Source organism: Pleurodeles waltl, chromosome 11, assembly GCF_031143425.1.
Source record: "Pleurodeles waltl isolate 20211129_DDA chromosome 11, aPleWal1.hap1.20221129, whole genome shotgun sequence".
In the NCBI taxonomy this organism is placed as follows: Eukaryota; Metazoa; Chordata; class Amphibia; order Caudata; family Salamandridae; genus Pleurodeles; species Pleurodeles waltl.
The window spans coordinates 737,003,315-737,020,578 of record NC_090450.1 but is presented as its reverse complement, the minus strand read 5'-3'; the positions used below and the strand labels follow the sequence as shown (position 1 = coordinate 737,020,578).

Here is a 17,264-nt window from a genome sequence, read left to right as displayed (position 1 = left end):
TTGCATGGGACACATATGTGGTCCTTTCAAGACCTGAAGAAAGACTTCAGCCTTCCATTGTCCCAATTCTATAAGTTACTGCAACTTCACAATGCCATGCTTTCCCACTGAGCATCTATTGGGGAGGCACCCAAGTTCACCCTTCTGGAGACCAAGTTGCTCATGGGTTCCGTGGGACAGGGTGGCATCTCCAACATTATGAATTAATTTACCAAACCTATTTGCTCCTTTGGCCTTTTGGAGGCTAGTGAATGGAGGGACCTTCTCGTGGTAGAAAGAGAACTGGCGTTTTCCTTCTGGTTCCTCCTGATTCAACTGAATTTCCTACATACCACATATCTGACATCACTCAGGCTTTGGAGGTCGGGCCGGCGCTCATTGTCTACTTGCTCCTATTTTGGTGAAGAGGCAGCCAATCTCTTCTATGTGGTCTAGGCCTGCCAGAGAGCTATTGGGCCTCTATGTTTTGCACTTTATCCCGAGTGTTGGAACTGCCCATTGACCTATCTTCCAGCATAGCTCTCTTTGACCTAACTGAGGACCTGGGGGAAGCAGAAGAATCGTTCTCTGGTGGACCTAGGGACACTGATTGCCAAAAGGGACATTGTCCGGATTTGGAACTTCGCGAACTCACACACAGTGGTGGCATGGCACAGGGCAATGGACTGGTGTGCAAAACAAAAAGAGCCCATCTACAATGCAGGAGGAGGACCCAACAAACACACAAAGGACTGGGAAAAATGGAGGGCTATTATGGGATAGAAATTATTGCACATTAGGTACATATGTGACTGTTACTCTGAAGCAGCCATGGATCATTTGCACTATACAGTTTATTTTTTATTGCTGACAAAATCAACAAAAAATGGTTTATGAATTTTTTTTAAATCTTGAACTCTTCTCTGCTAAATTGATAGACTAAGAATAGGAATGGAGATTGGGGAAGTAGATTTTTTGCACTGATGTAACCAGAGATTCAGTGTGAATCAATGTGCTATATGTTGCAACTTGAAGCCTGCAACGTTTTGCATTGTAAAAGTCCTCGCATTACGTTTTTCAATGCAGTACACTAAAAGTGCACAACTTTGCACCATGAACACTACCAACATTGAAAATATTGTGTATAGATATTGAGGAGATAAGTTTACATAGATTTCAAAGTGAATCATTTAACTAATGCAAGGGTATGCAGAAAACCTGATAGCCTCAAAATGAGCTCCTTTGCAGTGAGGCTTTTGAGAAGTAACAATTTAGAATGATTTAGCTCACTTGAGTTGTATTACCCGCTATTGTGTTAAATGGCACGGTTGACTAACTAGTCATTGGCAGCATCTGAGGTACTTTTTTTCATAACTAGCTTTCGGACATACTTTGAGCTTGGAAGCATAATTGAGGATCTTGATTTTTTTTCAGATTCTTAGTAAGCCAGCAAGTGTTGAACATATATTGCCTCACTGATTCCTGGCACTACAGTATCTGGTGTTTATGAGCTTTACTGTCATGCTCATATTAGATTATTAAAGATATACATCAGAACTTTACTGGTCCCTCACCCAGTGTTGTGGCGAAGTACTTTGTCCACTTGCTCTACTTAGAGTCGGACGAACTGTTGTGTTTCCACTGGCTTCAACAATGGAAACATTTGACCACTGGCCCTATGACATTGGGCCGTCTCTCAAAGTACTTCAAATCAGCTGCCTTATTTAGAGTGGATGTTCTGACATACTTTATATGTTGGGACCACCAGGAAATCAAATAAATAGCTCCACACTCACTGGAAGTTTTCTCTCAGTGTATCATGGATATTTCAAAAACAAGCTACTGAGAATTTGTTTCTGAATCACACCCATACAGCAAGTTCCAGTGTCTTCAGAGAAACTGCCATGGTGAACTTCACTATGGAGGTGACATCTCTAAATATCATGGGCTGTTTTCTGCCAGGGCAACAAAGTATACCCCTCACTGCCCTGACAGAATGGAGTCCAGTCTTCACTGGACTGAATAAGCCCCTGCATGTTTATTAGGTTTCACTTTAGAAGAGTAGCCTGAGAGGGAAAGAAGGCTGAGATGACACTAGGTATTTAACTAGGCTTGAGCAGGGCTGCAACATTGTTAGTGTGGCTTCAGTTTGGTCCTAATAATGAAAGGACACAGCTGTGCTTTGAGAGAGTTATGCGGGATACCTGCTTCAGTAAACCAGCCACACCATTTGGTTTTTTACTTTTGTTACTGGTTGCATTTTTACACTTATACCTGTGAAATTCAAGACATTTACTCAACACCCATACAACTTAGAATTGTGAACGTTTGAGTAGGAGATGGTGAAATTAAGGGCAAAGAGAAGGTTAAAAAACACATCTAATTTTACAAACTTATCTATGAAGAGAACATAAGGTGTTGTGCTGAGATGAATGTCTCTAAATAAGGCCCTCTCTATCTTGTATTATTTGCTCTGCTGGATGGAATTCTAAAAGAAAGCTAATTACACAACCTAAGAACTGGAGCTTGATTTCAGTGCAGGAATACAGGAATGACAATACTTTTCTTACAGAGTTGTGGAATTCCTATAACCAGGACATATTGCTTGGGGTCAAGGATAAAAAGTTTTCAAGTTTATTTTGTCCTTGGGATAAATAGTCCCAAACCCCTGCAACACAAACCTGCCAATTTACAGTACCACATTAAAGAGCAGGGAAATGAATTGCAGTTGAGATAATGTGTCTATATTTTAATGCTGTTTGAAATTGTATTTAAGGTTCATTAATGCAAAACCTTTATTGTCAGAGTGAGCATCCAAAATAAATGCTGTAAGCTCAGACTACACTACTGACAGTGGTTCCAATATAAAAACGTGTACACATGTTTGCAAAGTTTAAAATATGAGGCAACGTATATTGCTTCCAGAATGCTCTCTGATTAAATGCAATTTTTTGCAGAAGCTTGAACGCAAGATTGATTAATTTTGATTTCAAAATAAAATGGTCAAAAAAAAAATGCAACTATGAAATAAAACGCTTTGCTAAACTACTGTGAAACTGATTTTGAGTGCTGCCATGGCATGAAGCTCTTAGGGTGTTTAGTGTGGTCCCCACTTCCCAGGGTCTCCCGGGCATCCCTGAGGCAAATTCCATCTGGTGACAAATATACTCCATCTGTACACTGTTATAAAGTAGAGCGCTATCGGGACCCTGATCTGCAGTGTTGTTTGAATTGTGGCTAAGGGGGCCAAAACCGTGCCAATATGACCCTCCAACGCCATGCCTCCCCACCCTGGAAGTATCCCTCTCCCCAGCATTACCAAAAACACACATTAAAATAACATCACTGGGGCAAGTCCTTCCAAACCAACACTCCGGTTAGGATGCCATGCTGCCAGCAAAGCAAGTTGCAGTGTTTTGTGGGGTTTCCCATGGTTCAGTTAGACTGTCTCTCAGCAGCGGTCCTCCGGGTGGGCTGGTCCATTGGCAACAGAGCCTCTCTCCCGCGAGGGATATATGGCATTGTCTGCCTTAAATTTGTGTCTATGTTCAGGACTATCTGAGGCAGAGGAGCCACCAGTATGGGCTCTCTTCTTGTGACCCCCTTTGTTTATGAGGCCCCAGGAGCTGGACCCTGTCTGCCTGTCGTCTTTTTGAGCTGATTGTCCCCAAGGGTGGAGGGGTGGGGGGAGCGGCGGCGTAGGGGTCGCTGCTCTGTCACCTACTCCCAGACCACCATGGGGATATTCAAGAAAAGCGATTTGGAGGCTTGGATGACCCTGAGACTGTTAAAAAAATAAGAGCATGTATTTTATGTTTAGAATTCTGAGTTTTTGTTTGATGGCCTCAAATGTTTTACGCTGCAGTTGATCTTGCAGAGTAAAATCTGGGAAATGAGGATCATGGGGGATTGGAATCAAGCTATATCCCTCTCCCTGGTCATGCGAAGGATATTATCTCTGTCCCAGTAGTTTAGGAGGCTTTGCCGCCAACAACATGTGTGGCCTCTTGATGATAAAACAGGACAATAATTGTCCTTCAAGAATCCATGATGATATCCATTGCTTCAGAAATTTCTTCCGAGACACCCCCTCTGCACCCTCCAGAAAACCCACACATTGCAAGTTACTCCGTCGGGCCTGATTTTCAGTTTCCTCTGTGCGGTCCTCCAAAGTGCAGAATGCCGTGGTCAGGAAGGCCATTTCTGCCTTGAAGGCAGTGACTGGCTCCTTCAAATCTGAGATGCGCTCTTTGTTCCGGTTACTCTTTCAACAACATTGTGTAAGTCCTATCTCAGGAGAGCGGCGTCCATCCCAACTTACCCAGTCTTAAGTTTCCAGAGCTCCCTGGAAGGCTTGTACAGCTTTCCGGATTTCTGAGGCTTCAGGGGGCCCAAGTCCTAATGCATGGGTGCTTTCGTCATTTGAAGATTTGGCGGCAGTGGGCGGGTGGAGTGCACATTTGTTTGTGCTTGGTAGGGTGGAATGCCTTGGCTTCTCTGCTTTTGTCATCAGTGGGTCCCAGGGGCTGTAACAGCTTGGTGCCCTCTCCCACAATAGGCAGTTTGCCAGCCTTCAGAGTGCACCATTCACATACAGTAATAGAGATGTAGGCTACTGACCCAGTTGCACAAGGACTTGTCTGCGGTCTTTGCAGCATAAGTCATTGGGCCTCCTGTGCCAGCACCACTGAGCCATGGCGGCATAGGGGCAGCTGCCCCTCAGTCTGGCAACTCCCAAAGCTCGGACGGGAGTAGGGGGCATGGTATTGTAGGTACCCGGGGTGCTAGCCCCCGTATCCATATAGACTGAACAGCCCACTAGAGTCAGGAAAGGCCGGTGGTCCCTCCTTCACTTTCCAGGGTCCCCCCAGAGCCACATGCCCACCTCAGGGCTTGAGGTGCTTCCAGGAATCCAGGGGCTGGGCAGTATGCCAGTCTAAAGGGTGTATCAATCACACCTCTGGCAAGATGCGGGCCACCTACCCTCTTGCACAAGGACCCACCCACAGTCTTGGCAGCATGTGCAGTCTAAGCCTCTCCGACGAGGCGTTGCAGCATAGGGGCATGACCTGCTCAGTCCATAACCACCCGGCTCAAGGGTGGGGGCAACTTTAGCAACAAAAAAGGATGATGGACGGAGTGCTGAGACTTTTCAACCACTCCCCTCCAGTCACAGATCTTGGTTTAATCCCTCGTTCTTTTGCTCACCATGCCACCCCAGTCTGGACCCAGTCATATGGAAATCAATCTTGACCCTGTTCCCCATGGGAACAGTCCAGCCCCAACTGCCAAGCCAGGTCCTCCCTAGACTACAAACAAGCATCCTGGGACTGGTTTCAGGGTATCACCCTTCACCAGCCAGGCTAGCTTGAATCCAGTGGCACAGTGAGCAAGGGACCCACGTGTGGGCATACCCTTCCCACTTAGGTCAACTTCAGCAACACAAAAGGATGATGGACGTAGTGCTGAAACTTTTCAACCTCTCACCTCCAGTCACAGATCTGGTTTTAATCCATTGTTCTTTTGCTCACCATGCCACTCAGTTTGGACCCAGTCATATGCAAATCAATCTTGACCCTTTTCCCCATGGGAACAGTCCAGCCCGAACTGCCAAGCCAGGTCCTCCCTGGACTGGAAACAAGGATCCTGGGACCAGTTTCAGGGTATCACCCTTCATCAGCCAGGCTAGCTTGAATCCAGTGGCACAGTGAGCAAGGGATCCACGTCTTGGCATATCCTTCCCACTGAGGGCAACTTTAGCAACACAAAAGGATGATGGACGGAATGCTGGAACTTTTCAACCACTCACCCCCAGTCACAGATCTGGGTTCAATCCCTTGTTCTTTTGCTCACCATGCCACACCAGTCTGGACCCAGCCATATGGAAATCAGTTTTGACCCTGTTCCCTGTGGGAACAGTCCAGCCCGAACTGCCAAGCCAGGTCCTCCCGGGACTGGAGACAAGCATCCTGGGACCGGTTTCAGGGTATCACCCGTCACCAGCCAGGCTAATTTGAATGCAGTGGCACAGTGAGCAAGGGGCCCACGCCTGGGCATACCCTTCCCACTTAGTGCAGCTTTAGCAACACAAAAGAACGATGGACGGAGTGCTGAAACTTTTCAACCATGCACCCCCAGTCCCAGATCTGGGTTTAATCCATTGTTCTTTTGCTCACCATGCCATCCCAGTTTGGGAGGGGGGGGCAAGATGATGCAGTAAGCACCCGAGGTCTGTGCCTCAGTATCCACAGATGCTCATTAGTGCCCTGGGGTGGGGGGGTGTTTGCGCCCAATAGGGTCAGGATATTCCCAGTGAGCGAACCTCAGCCTCGATAGTTTGGGGCCCCCAGTGCCTCACGGGATCGCCCAGCATCGCACGCTCACCTGAGGACCCGTGGTCCTCCCAGGAATCCAGGCAGAGCACTGGCACAGTAGATTTCTCCCTCAAATCAGGGATGTATTTACAGACTGTAGTCTCCGCAACACTGTCATGGTCTGCTCGCTTGAGTGTATCTTTGGCTTCTCCGGATTGCGATCCATCTCCCCAACACATGGGTGCATGGTGCAGCTCATTGGACGGGCTGCCTCCAGGAGCTGCCCCTTTCAGGCTGCCACGAGTGCCATGTTGCACACAACTGCCTGGTTCTGGACGGGCACGTTTGTGCCGAAACTGTGGCACTCAGGGCCCCACCAAGACATACCAGGTGCTTCTAAGCCTCTCCCTCATTCCAGACGGTAAGGAAGAGTGCCAGCAGTGAGAATGGTGACACTCTCAACCAGAGAGTAAGAAGCTCACGGAGGAGCGACTGCCATCTTCCCATCGAGGCCACCAAACAACAATTCAGATGTTTAAAAAGCGAGCCATACTTCATTAGTGATTGGTAACCCGATCAGTACACTTGTACAAAATTAGTTTTTGCCTAAAACCACCTAAAAGCAGGGAATCTGATGTATGTGTTGCCGCAATATCCGTGTACATTACTAAGAGCAGCACTCTAAAAAGCCCACAGCTTTAGATATGCTAGCATGAAAATACCTCAATCCCAGCTCTACCTTCTGTAAAGTGCATCCTCATCCTCTCGGCTGTCACTATGCTTCCTGTGTGCCTTGTCCACTACCCCTGAAACCTGGTTCAAAGTGATTTCAAATTTCACACTTGGCCTAGCCTTGCATAACATAAAACTTTAATTACATCCTTTTCCTCTGTGATATCACACTTCTGGCTGTGGCCACATTCTCTGAGTCTCACTTAGGCGCTCCTTATCCTTTTAATGTGCCATGTTCAACTTGCAGCTTTGTTCAGTGTGATTTAGTCTTCCATCTTGTCCTCTAGGATAGCAGACATAGGCTGCCACCTAGCACTCTGTGATGCTATACTTAGGCCTGTAGACGATGTCAGATTCAGATTGTAGCTTCGTCCTTGATCACTTCAAACTTGACATGTAGGCTTGCCCGGCTGTAATGGCAGAATCTGGTTATAGGTCTATCCTCTGTTATTTCAAATGTTGTTGTATAGAACATTTTTTTTTTTTTTTGGTCACCAAACATACTACCTTGATATTTTACTGTCACTTGTTGTTTATCAGATTCATTTAGGTGTTTCCTATTCTTAGGTGCATTGTCTTGTGAGCTACCACCTTGTAAAATATTAACCTTTGCTTATTTTTATCTCCTAGCTATGAATACAGTTCTACTGAGCAACCTCTTTTCCCTACCACGTATTGTCTATGCCATGGCGGAAGATGGCTTGTTTTTCAAGGTGTTCTCCAGAGTCAACCCTCACACCCAAGTCCCTGTGATCGGCATTGTAGTCTTCGGCATTCTCATGGCTTTGACGGCACTTATTCTTGACTTGGAGGCACTTGTTCAGTTCCTCTCAATTGGCACTCTACTGGCATATACGTTTGTTGCGGCAAGTGTCATCGTCTTGCGCTTCCAGCAGGAGAAGACAGGTGTAGAACCTCCAGTTGAACATCCATCGACCCCTCCCCAAGTTGAAAGTGAGGGTCGGGCAGAGATTGGAGGGGAAATGAAGGAGTATGAATCCTTTTCAGATAAACTGCAGCTGGTGGAGATTGATAAAAGGACTAAGCAGCACAGAGAGCCCGGACAGCTGAAAGTCGTTTTTGAGCCCTACCTCAAGTTCCTGAGTGATTTCTACCCAGGGGAAGTGGTGACCATCGCTGTGGTCACTATGATGGTCTCTGCTATCTGCATGACCTCCATCTTGGTTTTTGGTGACAGTTACCTGCACCTTCCAACATGGGCCTACTGCCTGCTCCTAATCCTGTTTAGCATTGGATTTCTTGTCAGTCTCTTTTTCATTTCGGTCCACGAACAGCAACAGAAAAGGAAAACGTTTCAGGTATGTTGTTTATTTTTCTCTGACAGTGGCATTAGAGATAGGGCAAAGGTAGCAAACATCGTGCATTATATTATAATATAAAAATCAAGCGTCCTGTCTTGTCATTCTTTTCTCTGCTATGTTAGCAATGATCTGGACTTAACTTTCCTTGTTTGGAATTTACAAAGCGTGACTGAAAGCAGAAAATTAAGAGTCATGCAATATGTCTACAGATAAAGTAATATTCTAGAGTGAAAAGCCACATCTATCATAGCAAGCATAGCTTTCCTGGGCTTTTAGAAATTAAAATATGGGAAACATCTGAGCAAGCAATTAAGTACAGAAAAATATCTAATAAAAATCCTGATGCTCTGTGTTCAGAGGAAACAGAAAATGTCTCTGTTGCATTGCTTGTAAAAAATTTAAACAGAATACCCATTCTACTCAGTGATGATAATTCATGTCCTTACATTTGCTTCCCTTAGCAACGTCACAAGCAAAGCTTGCATTTACGCTTTGGAATCTTGCCCAAGCCAAGACGGTCTTTTACTAACCTTTTGCCCTTTTAACTTCCACACTTACTACCATTATACAGTCTCAGTAATGAATCCACTTAACACTTCCTACCCATACCCAAAACCAGCAATCATGCTTTTGCTGACACCTTTACCCACTCACTGCATAGCTCCTACTCGCACCATTCAAATGTACCTGTTATTAATTGTGCCTTTGCTTACACCTCCCAGCCACTGGTAAGTAAGAAAACAGTTTTACTCCCGTACCCTGCCTGTACCTAGCCTTGTACCTCCTAATCATCCCCAAACCCAGTACTTTTTATAGTCGCATCTCTCATGCTTACCCATTTATGGCACTCCTTCATACGCTCACCCTCACAATTTTACCTGAACGTCACAGCCTAATCCAATCCCATTAAAATTGTATTCGATTTGTTAAGGTTTGCCTACTTTTAATATTAAGTGAGGTTTCAGATGCTCCACGGAGAAGGTCTGGTGAAGGTATTCTGGTTTCTGTTCTCACCACTTACCATCCACTATACTTGCCTGTTAATTTCAGCTTGCATGTCTAAATATTGCTTTGACTGATTGTGATCACTTTGCTAGCGTTCAATATATCTTGCTGCACTATACCAGTTGATATCTGCGCACCATGGGTATTTTCATCCAGGGTTGACACTATTTTCGTGCCAAGGAGGTGGAAATAGGAGATGATTATGCCACATACTGGGGTGAAGAATCATTTCATGGAGAAGAACTTGGCATTTGTCTCTCACAGAAAGTTAGACACAGGATAGGTGGTACAGGAGTATATTGACTTATTAGCTTTTTAAATTATATTCATTGGTGGAGGATGTGTTTAAATCTTTGCAAATGCAGATTAACTTTGTCCTTTCCAGCAGCTGGCATTTTTAGTCATGCATGCTGCTTTTATTCCTCTATTAAAAAAATCACTTTTTTTGGTGATAGCTATGGGAATGCAGCCCACTTGTGCACATTGGTGCCGAAGAGCAACATAAAATAGCAGGCATGCTATTTACCCGCATTACAAATGCCCTTGACAGTTGCCAAGTACTGATCAGTGGGGGAAGGGAACAATGCAGCCTCTGTTCTAAAAAAAAAAAAAAAAAAAGTGGAATAGTTCCATTGGTGTGCTGAAGTGCATAATGTTAATTATCATTATCAAAAATATAGATTTTTTAAATAATATGCTTCGAAGATGACTTTAGACTCAATCACAATTTAAATTTGCAGCTATGAAGAGCTCATAGGTCTCTACATGTCTTGTGTAGTAATAATTAATACAACTGAAACAGATTTGTATGTTATACAGATGAGCACGGTGACTACATTTCATAGTATGTGGCACAAATTAAGCGACCTCCTTTGAGTGAATTAAACCACAGACTGAGATACACCTGAGGCAAAAATAACGGCAAAACCAGTGTTCACAGTATGGCACAGTCGGATACCTTTATTTGGCTACAAGCCATAAAAAGGTCAAACATCAGCAGACTACACAGATACTTACAAACAAATCAAAAATAATTAATGCATAGATGTCTCAAGCTCAGAGTGAAATTTTGTAACACATAAAAATCCGATTCAATTATAACATGAATGCAGTTATGTCTCAAGCTGCAAAGTACAATTTTATAACACATAAAAATCTGGTCAGTGTACAGCAATCGAGTCAGAACTCAGTTTAGACAATAATTCGGACGTAGCTTATAACAGGTAGACAGCAAAACTCCGGCTCTAAAAGCTATAAAAGTTGCAGACTTAAAATGTGTGATTTGAGACCATATGAGCACAATAATGGACTTACTAATTGGAGTCTAGGACGTGAATAAAAAACACAAAAAAAAAAAAAATGAACAAGCACCTGTTTGGCGGTATTGTCACAAGGGCAACAAGTTAAAGTAGGGAACCAAGTACCCTAATGATGATATGCTACCAAAAAGTGTTAAGTACCTAATCTAAAACAAGTCAAATAGAACTGCTGTTCAGGGTTCAAAATCCACAATCAGTAGTCTTCCATGCCTTCTATGGATTTTGTATCTAGTTCACAACAAACCGAGCTCATAGATAAACACTTGGAGAGCCCGGCCTGCTTTCTGTGTTGGTAAAAGAAGGATTTCGCAATTTCCTTTGAGCTATTGTCAATTTCTTCAGGTGAGTACAGCATATTTAGCAACCCAAGATTGGAGAAAGCACTCCTAATATAGGCTAGCCAGGGAATGGAGTCCATATGGTCTTATCTTAGACAATCTTCAAGGACCAATCAGGAAAATTGAATATGTGGCGAATACCAAATCTTGGGCAAAAGAGGGAGCAGTGCCACCTTAACTATATCCTCTAGAAAAAGAAGCTCAAGTTCCAGATGGACAATAAGGCTGGCAGTACTCTTAGAGGAGGCTAGCAATCTGAACAGGAATGTGTTCTCTATAATTTGTAAACCCTTTGGGGAAGTATAGCCCCAAAGTCATCCCCATAAGTTTGCAGAGTAAAGTGTTAACTTTTGTATACTGTAATTAGCTTTTTAATGGGCTTCTGGCCCAGTTTCTTTACAAATTTGAAGATTGCATCTATGGCCCCAGCAAATGTACAGGCTCTCTGACTCAAGAGATTATCCCATCTCAGAGTGTCCGCCAACAAACCCCCAAGATAGTTAAAATTCGTTTTTTTTTTAGTCCCACAGATCATTTATATATGATATCCGAGAGTTATTTTTCAAATTTAGCACCTTCATAAAATCAATAAAAGAGTCAAGAAGCAACTGCTATCCAATAACGGTGCAGGCAATTAAATCTGCGTCATCTGCATAAAGTAAAACAGGAACTGGACTTCTCCCACCAATCTGGTCACAAACTCCGTCTCATGAGCATTTATATAAAAAGGAAATAAGAAAGGGGCTAAAATACATCCTTGTCTCACACCTTTACTAGCTTTAAAGAAAGAGTTGCGTTTACCGTTTGTACCAGAGAGGGCTTGGCCCTCATATCCCAATACAGACGTTTTAAAAGATCAATCAGAGCAGGATCAATCCCTGCCTTGCCCAACATGTCCCATAGCTTGCCTCTGTCGACCAGGTCAAAAGCACTGGAGAGATCCATGAAAGCCATATGGAGAGCTCCTCCCCTAGCTTGAACGTACTTCCCGGATAACAAGAGCAAGTTCAGGGTCTGCTCAACTGTGCCAACCCCCAGACGAAAACCATATTGCACCTCTGAGAAGAAACTCTTCTCCACAGCTCAGTCCTCCAGTTTTTGAAGGACTACCCTCCAGAGGAGCTTTACAGGTGAGTCCAGAAGGGAGATAGGTTGATAGCAGGTTGGTTTACTTATACTAGCATTTTAAAATATTGAGACAGTAATGGACTCCTTCCAAGAATTAGGAATATCAACTCTTACCACAGCACGAAAAACATTTGTTAGCAGGGTTGCCTAGAAGGTGGGATTCTGCCTAAAAACATCTATGGGTACCCCGTTTGGTCCTGGCACCTTTCCTGCAGGGGACTTTAATATAGCTCTAGATACTGCTCGCACTTCTATAGAATTCCTTAAGGCTAAAATATTAACAGAAAATTGAATCATTCCATCTACTGGAGCTTGAGGTGGGTAGTCTAGCCAAATATTTTTTTAAAGTGACAGACCCACTCCTCAGCAGTAATGTGGCATTCTATTGTAGGCTGATTTTCATCTGTAAAAAAGGCTGATTTCTCAATTCCAAAAAGGCTATGAAATCCCTAAGTGTGGAAGCTGTTTGCAGGTCTTCGCAGGCCTGCCATCTTACTTCCTGTAGCTTAAAATTCATTGTACATAAACCCAGCTTGTCTAACGTCCTCAGTGTTGCGAGGTGACACTTTAGATACCATTTTCAGTTGTTTCAGCGCAGTGGTACAGGCTATATTAAACCACTTGTAATGAGGGGGTTCCATTGTTTTTTCCTGGTAACCAGCATACTAGATGCTACCTTACAAGGGTTCTCGAAGCTTTCAGCAACTTCCCTAGCCCTTGACTCCTCAGATAGACAACACATGACTTCAACTTGCTTTGAGGTATTTAAACTCCCAAAAACATTGGCATGGTCTAAATTTTTCAGTTTAATATGAATTCCATTACTTTTGGTAAACTGAAGTTCAGAGGAAGTGCTGGGCACTTTAACCAAAGGACATCTTAAGCTACCAGCAATAGGATTATGGTCACTGTTGGACTTTTGCTTATGCAGGGTCATCCTGAATCTTTTTGCCTCCTGCCGCCTATTTTTTTTCTGACCTGTCGCTGTTGGCTTTTGAACTCAGAGCACTTTCCCACTGCTAACCAGTGCTAAAGTGCATATGCTCTCCGTGTAAATGGTATGTAATTGGTTTATCCATGATTGGCCTATTTGATTTACTAGGATTATGGTCACTAATATGGGAAGAGAGAATATGGGATTGCTGCATATACGAGGCAAAAATATGGTGACAGCAGGACAAAATCTATTGGTGAAGCCTTACCTTTACCTATGTAGGTTGGCGGGACAAAATCATCTTCCTTAAAAAAAAAAAGTCTGAACCAAAGAGTAGGCAATGGTTAATTAAGACTTGATTGAATGCAGCCCCACATGGGGTATAAATGTAGTGCATTAGATTTTCCTCTTGCCAATCAGTAACCCTGCAAACATGATCACCCCTGAAGGGGAAACTAGGGATATTAAAGTCGCCCATCTAAAGGATGGTGTCTCTATCTAGGGGCCTTTCAAAATGGTCTCATATAAACTGGTCCAAATCAACTATTATGTCAGTAGGGTGATTTGTGAAAAAATTGAAGTACAACTTGATTATTAAGACATCCCAAATAGCAGGGAAATAACAATCATAAAATTGCGTAACAAGGAGCACACAGCAACTCTTCCACTTCCAGTTTACCTATTCTTATGGAAATGAGAACTCCTAAACCCCTTTTGGCCTGCCTGAAGTTGAAAGTGTAGCAACTACATAAATGGATTAGAATCCGTTAACATAAAAAGCTTCAAGGGCCCAGGTCTTTTGACAACACACAGTATAGTACTTATTGATAAGCCCACTCAGTCATCATTATCCAACTTCCTATTGAGCCTAGCTGTGTTCCAAGATAGAAGGTGAAGGCAGTCTAATCTGACAGCATCGTCTTGGGTGGTGGATTTATTCGAAACCTTTCCACTGTAAATCGCAAGACCAACAACAGAGGATGGTGAAGGAGAAAATGAAGTGTCCGATGGTACGTCCAGGCAGTCTACATCAAACATATGTGAAAGGGCTGCAAAACGATTTTCATGAACAAATGGGGCAGTGGTCTCTGCAGCCACATTTAAGCCTGGACCAGACAATTTACAAGCTGTTGGTGGAGAAGTGGAGGGACGATTTAAAAATAAATAAATTAAAAATAAATTGAAAAAAATCCCAGGGGGAAGTGTGTGAATCTTACCCATCCTATTCACGTCCAATCTGAGTAGTAATAGGCTTACCAGCGGGGGTTTCTAAAGTTTACTGCAACACAATCTGGGGACTTGGGAGAATAACCAAGCCAGCCAACACTCCTAACCATAGGAGTTTTATCAGCTAGATCTGTTGACCTTCCTAAGCTGGACTTAAACCAACGAGCAACTTCATTTTTTCAAGCCCTCCAATCTTCAAACGCACCCACACTCACAGGTGGGACGTTTTCAAATACGATGACCTAATTTGGGCAGACGTTGCAAATGATCCACACACGCCCGATTCAAAACCACAGTACTCCTTAATTTGGTAGACTAGTGAGAACATGTGATATTGCTCTCAAGAGCAGGTTTCGAGAGCTGTGGATGAAAAGGCGTGACAGGTTCAGGCAGCGACTGGCCAGTGGGAGTGGATTGAGGGTTTACTGGCACAGAAGGAGGCCTACCATTAACTGGCTGCGTCTGTGAGTGACGCTGACAAATGCTTTGAGTTCTTGCACTCTGTCCCCTGAGCTTTTATTTGCATGAAGAGATCACATCGGAGATCCATCAATAAAGTTTCCAAATTATTGAAGAAGGATTTGTACACATCCTGTAATTCTGCCTTTTGGGCGGAAGCTTCATGCAAGGCCTTTTCGCACCTGTGATAATTTCTGGGCATTTTTATCATGCCTCTTGTGTGGAGGGTTACTTGTGTTAACAATAGAAGAATTTACAAACGATTCATGAATTATGCATGGATTGGAAGTTGCAACTGGCACTAAGTTCCTCATTACGAATGTGTTGCGGTCTTAAAACCACCACACTCGCGTTGCGGTCGGACCGCGGCCAAAGTGGCGGTCTGACCTCCACATTACAACTGTGGCAAATTAAGACCGCCAGCACCGCCAGGCCGCTGGCCGGGTTAAAAGTGGCAGTGCCAGTGGACTTAATCCTCCAGGACAGCCCTGCTGCAGCACTGCCCTGGGGATTACAATCCCCGTGTCCACCAGCTTCTGCATGCAGGTTCCACCGCCATGCAAAGGCTGGCGGAGGTGGAGTGCCGGGGGTGAACTGGGGGCCCCTGCACTGCCCATGCAGGAGACATGGGCATTGCAGGGGCCCCAATGGACAGCCCCACCACGCTTTTCACTGCCTGAATTACAGGCAGTGAAAAGTGCAACAGGTGTTGTCGCACCCCACGCACTGCATCATTGCTGCCGGCTCAATTACGAGCTGGCGTCAATGTTATAGTGAGTTTCCAGCTGGCCAGCCAGTAGAAACGCTGTTTCCGCCCGCTTGCCCAGTGGGAAACTTGTAATAAGGCCAGGGGACGGAAACCCGGAGTGGCTGTTTTCCGGCCTCCACTACCTGCCAGACTCATAATGATTCCCTAAGTGTATTAATGACCGAAGATTTGAAGTTTTATCTGGTTTGCCATCAGGAGCCTTGGTCAAATTTTCCACCTGTAGGGGATTATGGCACCCTGGGAAGTCACTGGTTTCAATTAACTTCTGATCAGCGTCTATGTGACTCTCTACTAGCTCTAATTCTGTAGAAATTGCTTCCGTGGCAGATGACAAGTACCAAGTAATTGGAGGAGCGATTATTAAGTCCCTCTTGTCTCCAGGGTTCTTTTGGGTGCTAGGATTTTTTTCCCCCCATAATTAGATTAAGTAAGTAGATAAATAGCAAGTAAAGGGGTACCCAAAGAACTTGCAAAGAAATAATAAAAGCCTGCCTTGGCTCAGAAATAACTTTGGAGACTATGCAAATTATTCAAGGGCCAAGAGAGTGGGCCCAGCTCAGCCTCATTTGGCCGACGGGCACAGGCAGGCCCGCTCTTTATTGAGGTGCTCGATCCTCACAATGAATATGAGACGGAAGGTGCATGCAGTTCTCTTTGGGCACCACACTCCTCAGACACCGAGTCTCCAGCTGTCGCCAGTAGAGCCTCCCTATGTCATAAAGAACATGGAACCTGTGTATGTCATAACCCTAGCATAAGTAAACACACAACACATCCTCCCCTTTTAATAAAAAAAAAATCAATATTCACTGATGCACAAGAACAATCTAAAGGCACTAAGACAATTAAAAACAAAACCTAAAGAACACCTATCCCCCTAAAAAACAATAACAAACTAAATAACTCACTATATGAATAATAATGAATATAAACATGACATGTTTTTTTAAAAATAATAAATAAAAAAATATATAGAATAAATCATACACCTACACATGTAGCCATAAATTACTATACTGGACCTTGAATTTCTGAGGTGTATCTCACAATAAAATCTTTTATCCAACTTGGAGGTGTTACTCTCCTCTTCCCACCATTCGATTCCACATTATTAGGTTTACACTCACTAAAACTACCCTCATGACTAGTACCAGTTGCACCATCGCTCTCATGCCTTCTATCCAGCGGTTCTCCATCATCTGCGTTCTCATTCCCTCTTTCCACCGGTAATCCATCATCCTCCAACCAATCTGAGCTCTTCCTTCCTTCCATCATCTCTCTTACATTTACTCCACTGCCATACTTCTCCTGTCCAATTGAATGCAAGGCAACATGTTTTAAATTCCATACTTTGCCATTCCCCAGTTTAACAGCATTATGCAAGACTTCTATTACTTGTTCAGGTTCAAAATACTGACTCTCCCCTTTTCTAACTCTGTAAGGTTTTTTTTTTACCCAAACCCAATCACCCACTTCAATACTTATAGGTTTAACACCATGTGTTTTATCATAAAAAGCCTTTGTTTTTTTCTTGTGTTTTTTTCTAAACAATTCCTAACTATGTCAGGAGACCAGTGTTCAACTTCAGCATTCAATAACCATGCAGGACTAAATCTACATCTTGGTTTCCGTCCTCTCATTATCACAAAAGGGCACAACGCTGTGGTATCACTTTCCGTAATCCTGTATGCCCAGACTGCCTTCCGTAAACTTTCTTTATTCATCACCAAGACAATAT

At 43.8% G+C, this 17,264-nt stretch overlaps 1 protein-coding gene across 1 annotated transcript in view; it reads left to right on the top strand.

Annotated features, from left to right (window-relative positions):
* The window catches only part of SLC7A4 (solute carrier family 7 member 4), a 212,544-nt gene that overhangs the window by 126,590 nt on the left and 68,690 nt on the right, over positions 1–17,264 (top strand). Inside the window, exon 3 of the mRNA XM_069214436.1 lies at positions 7,656–8,344. Coding sequence (XP_069070537.1) covers positions 7,656–8,344 — 689 coding nt within the window. The remainder of the gene's footprint in view (positions 1–7,655; positions 8,345–17,264) is intronic.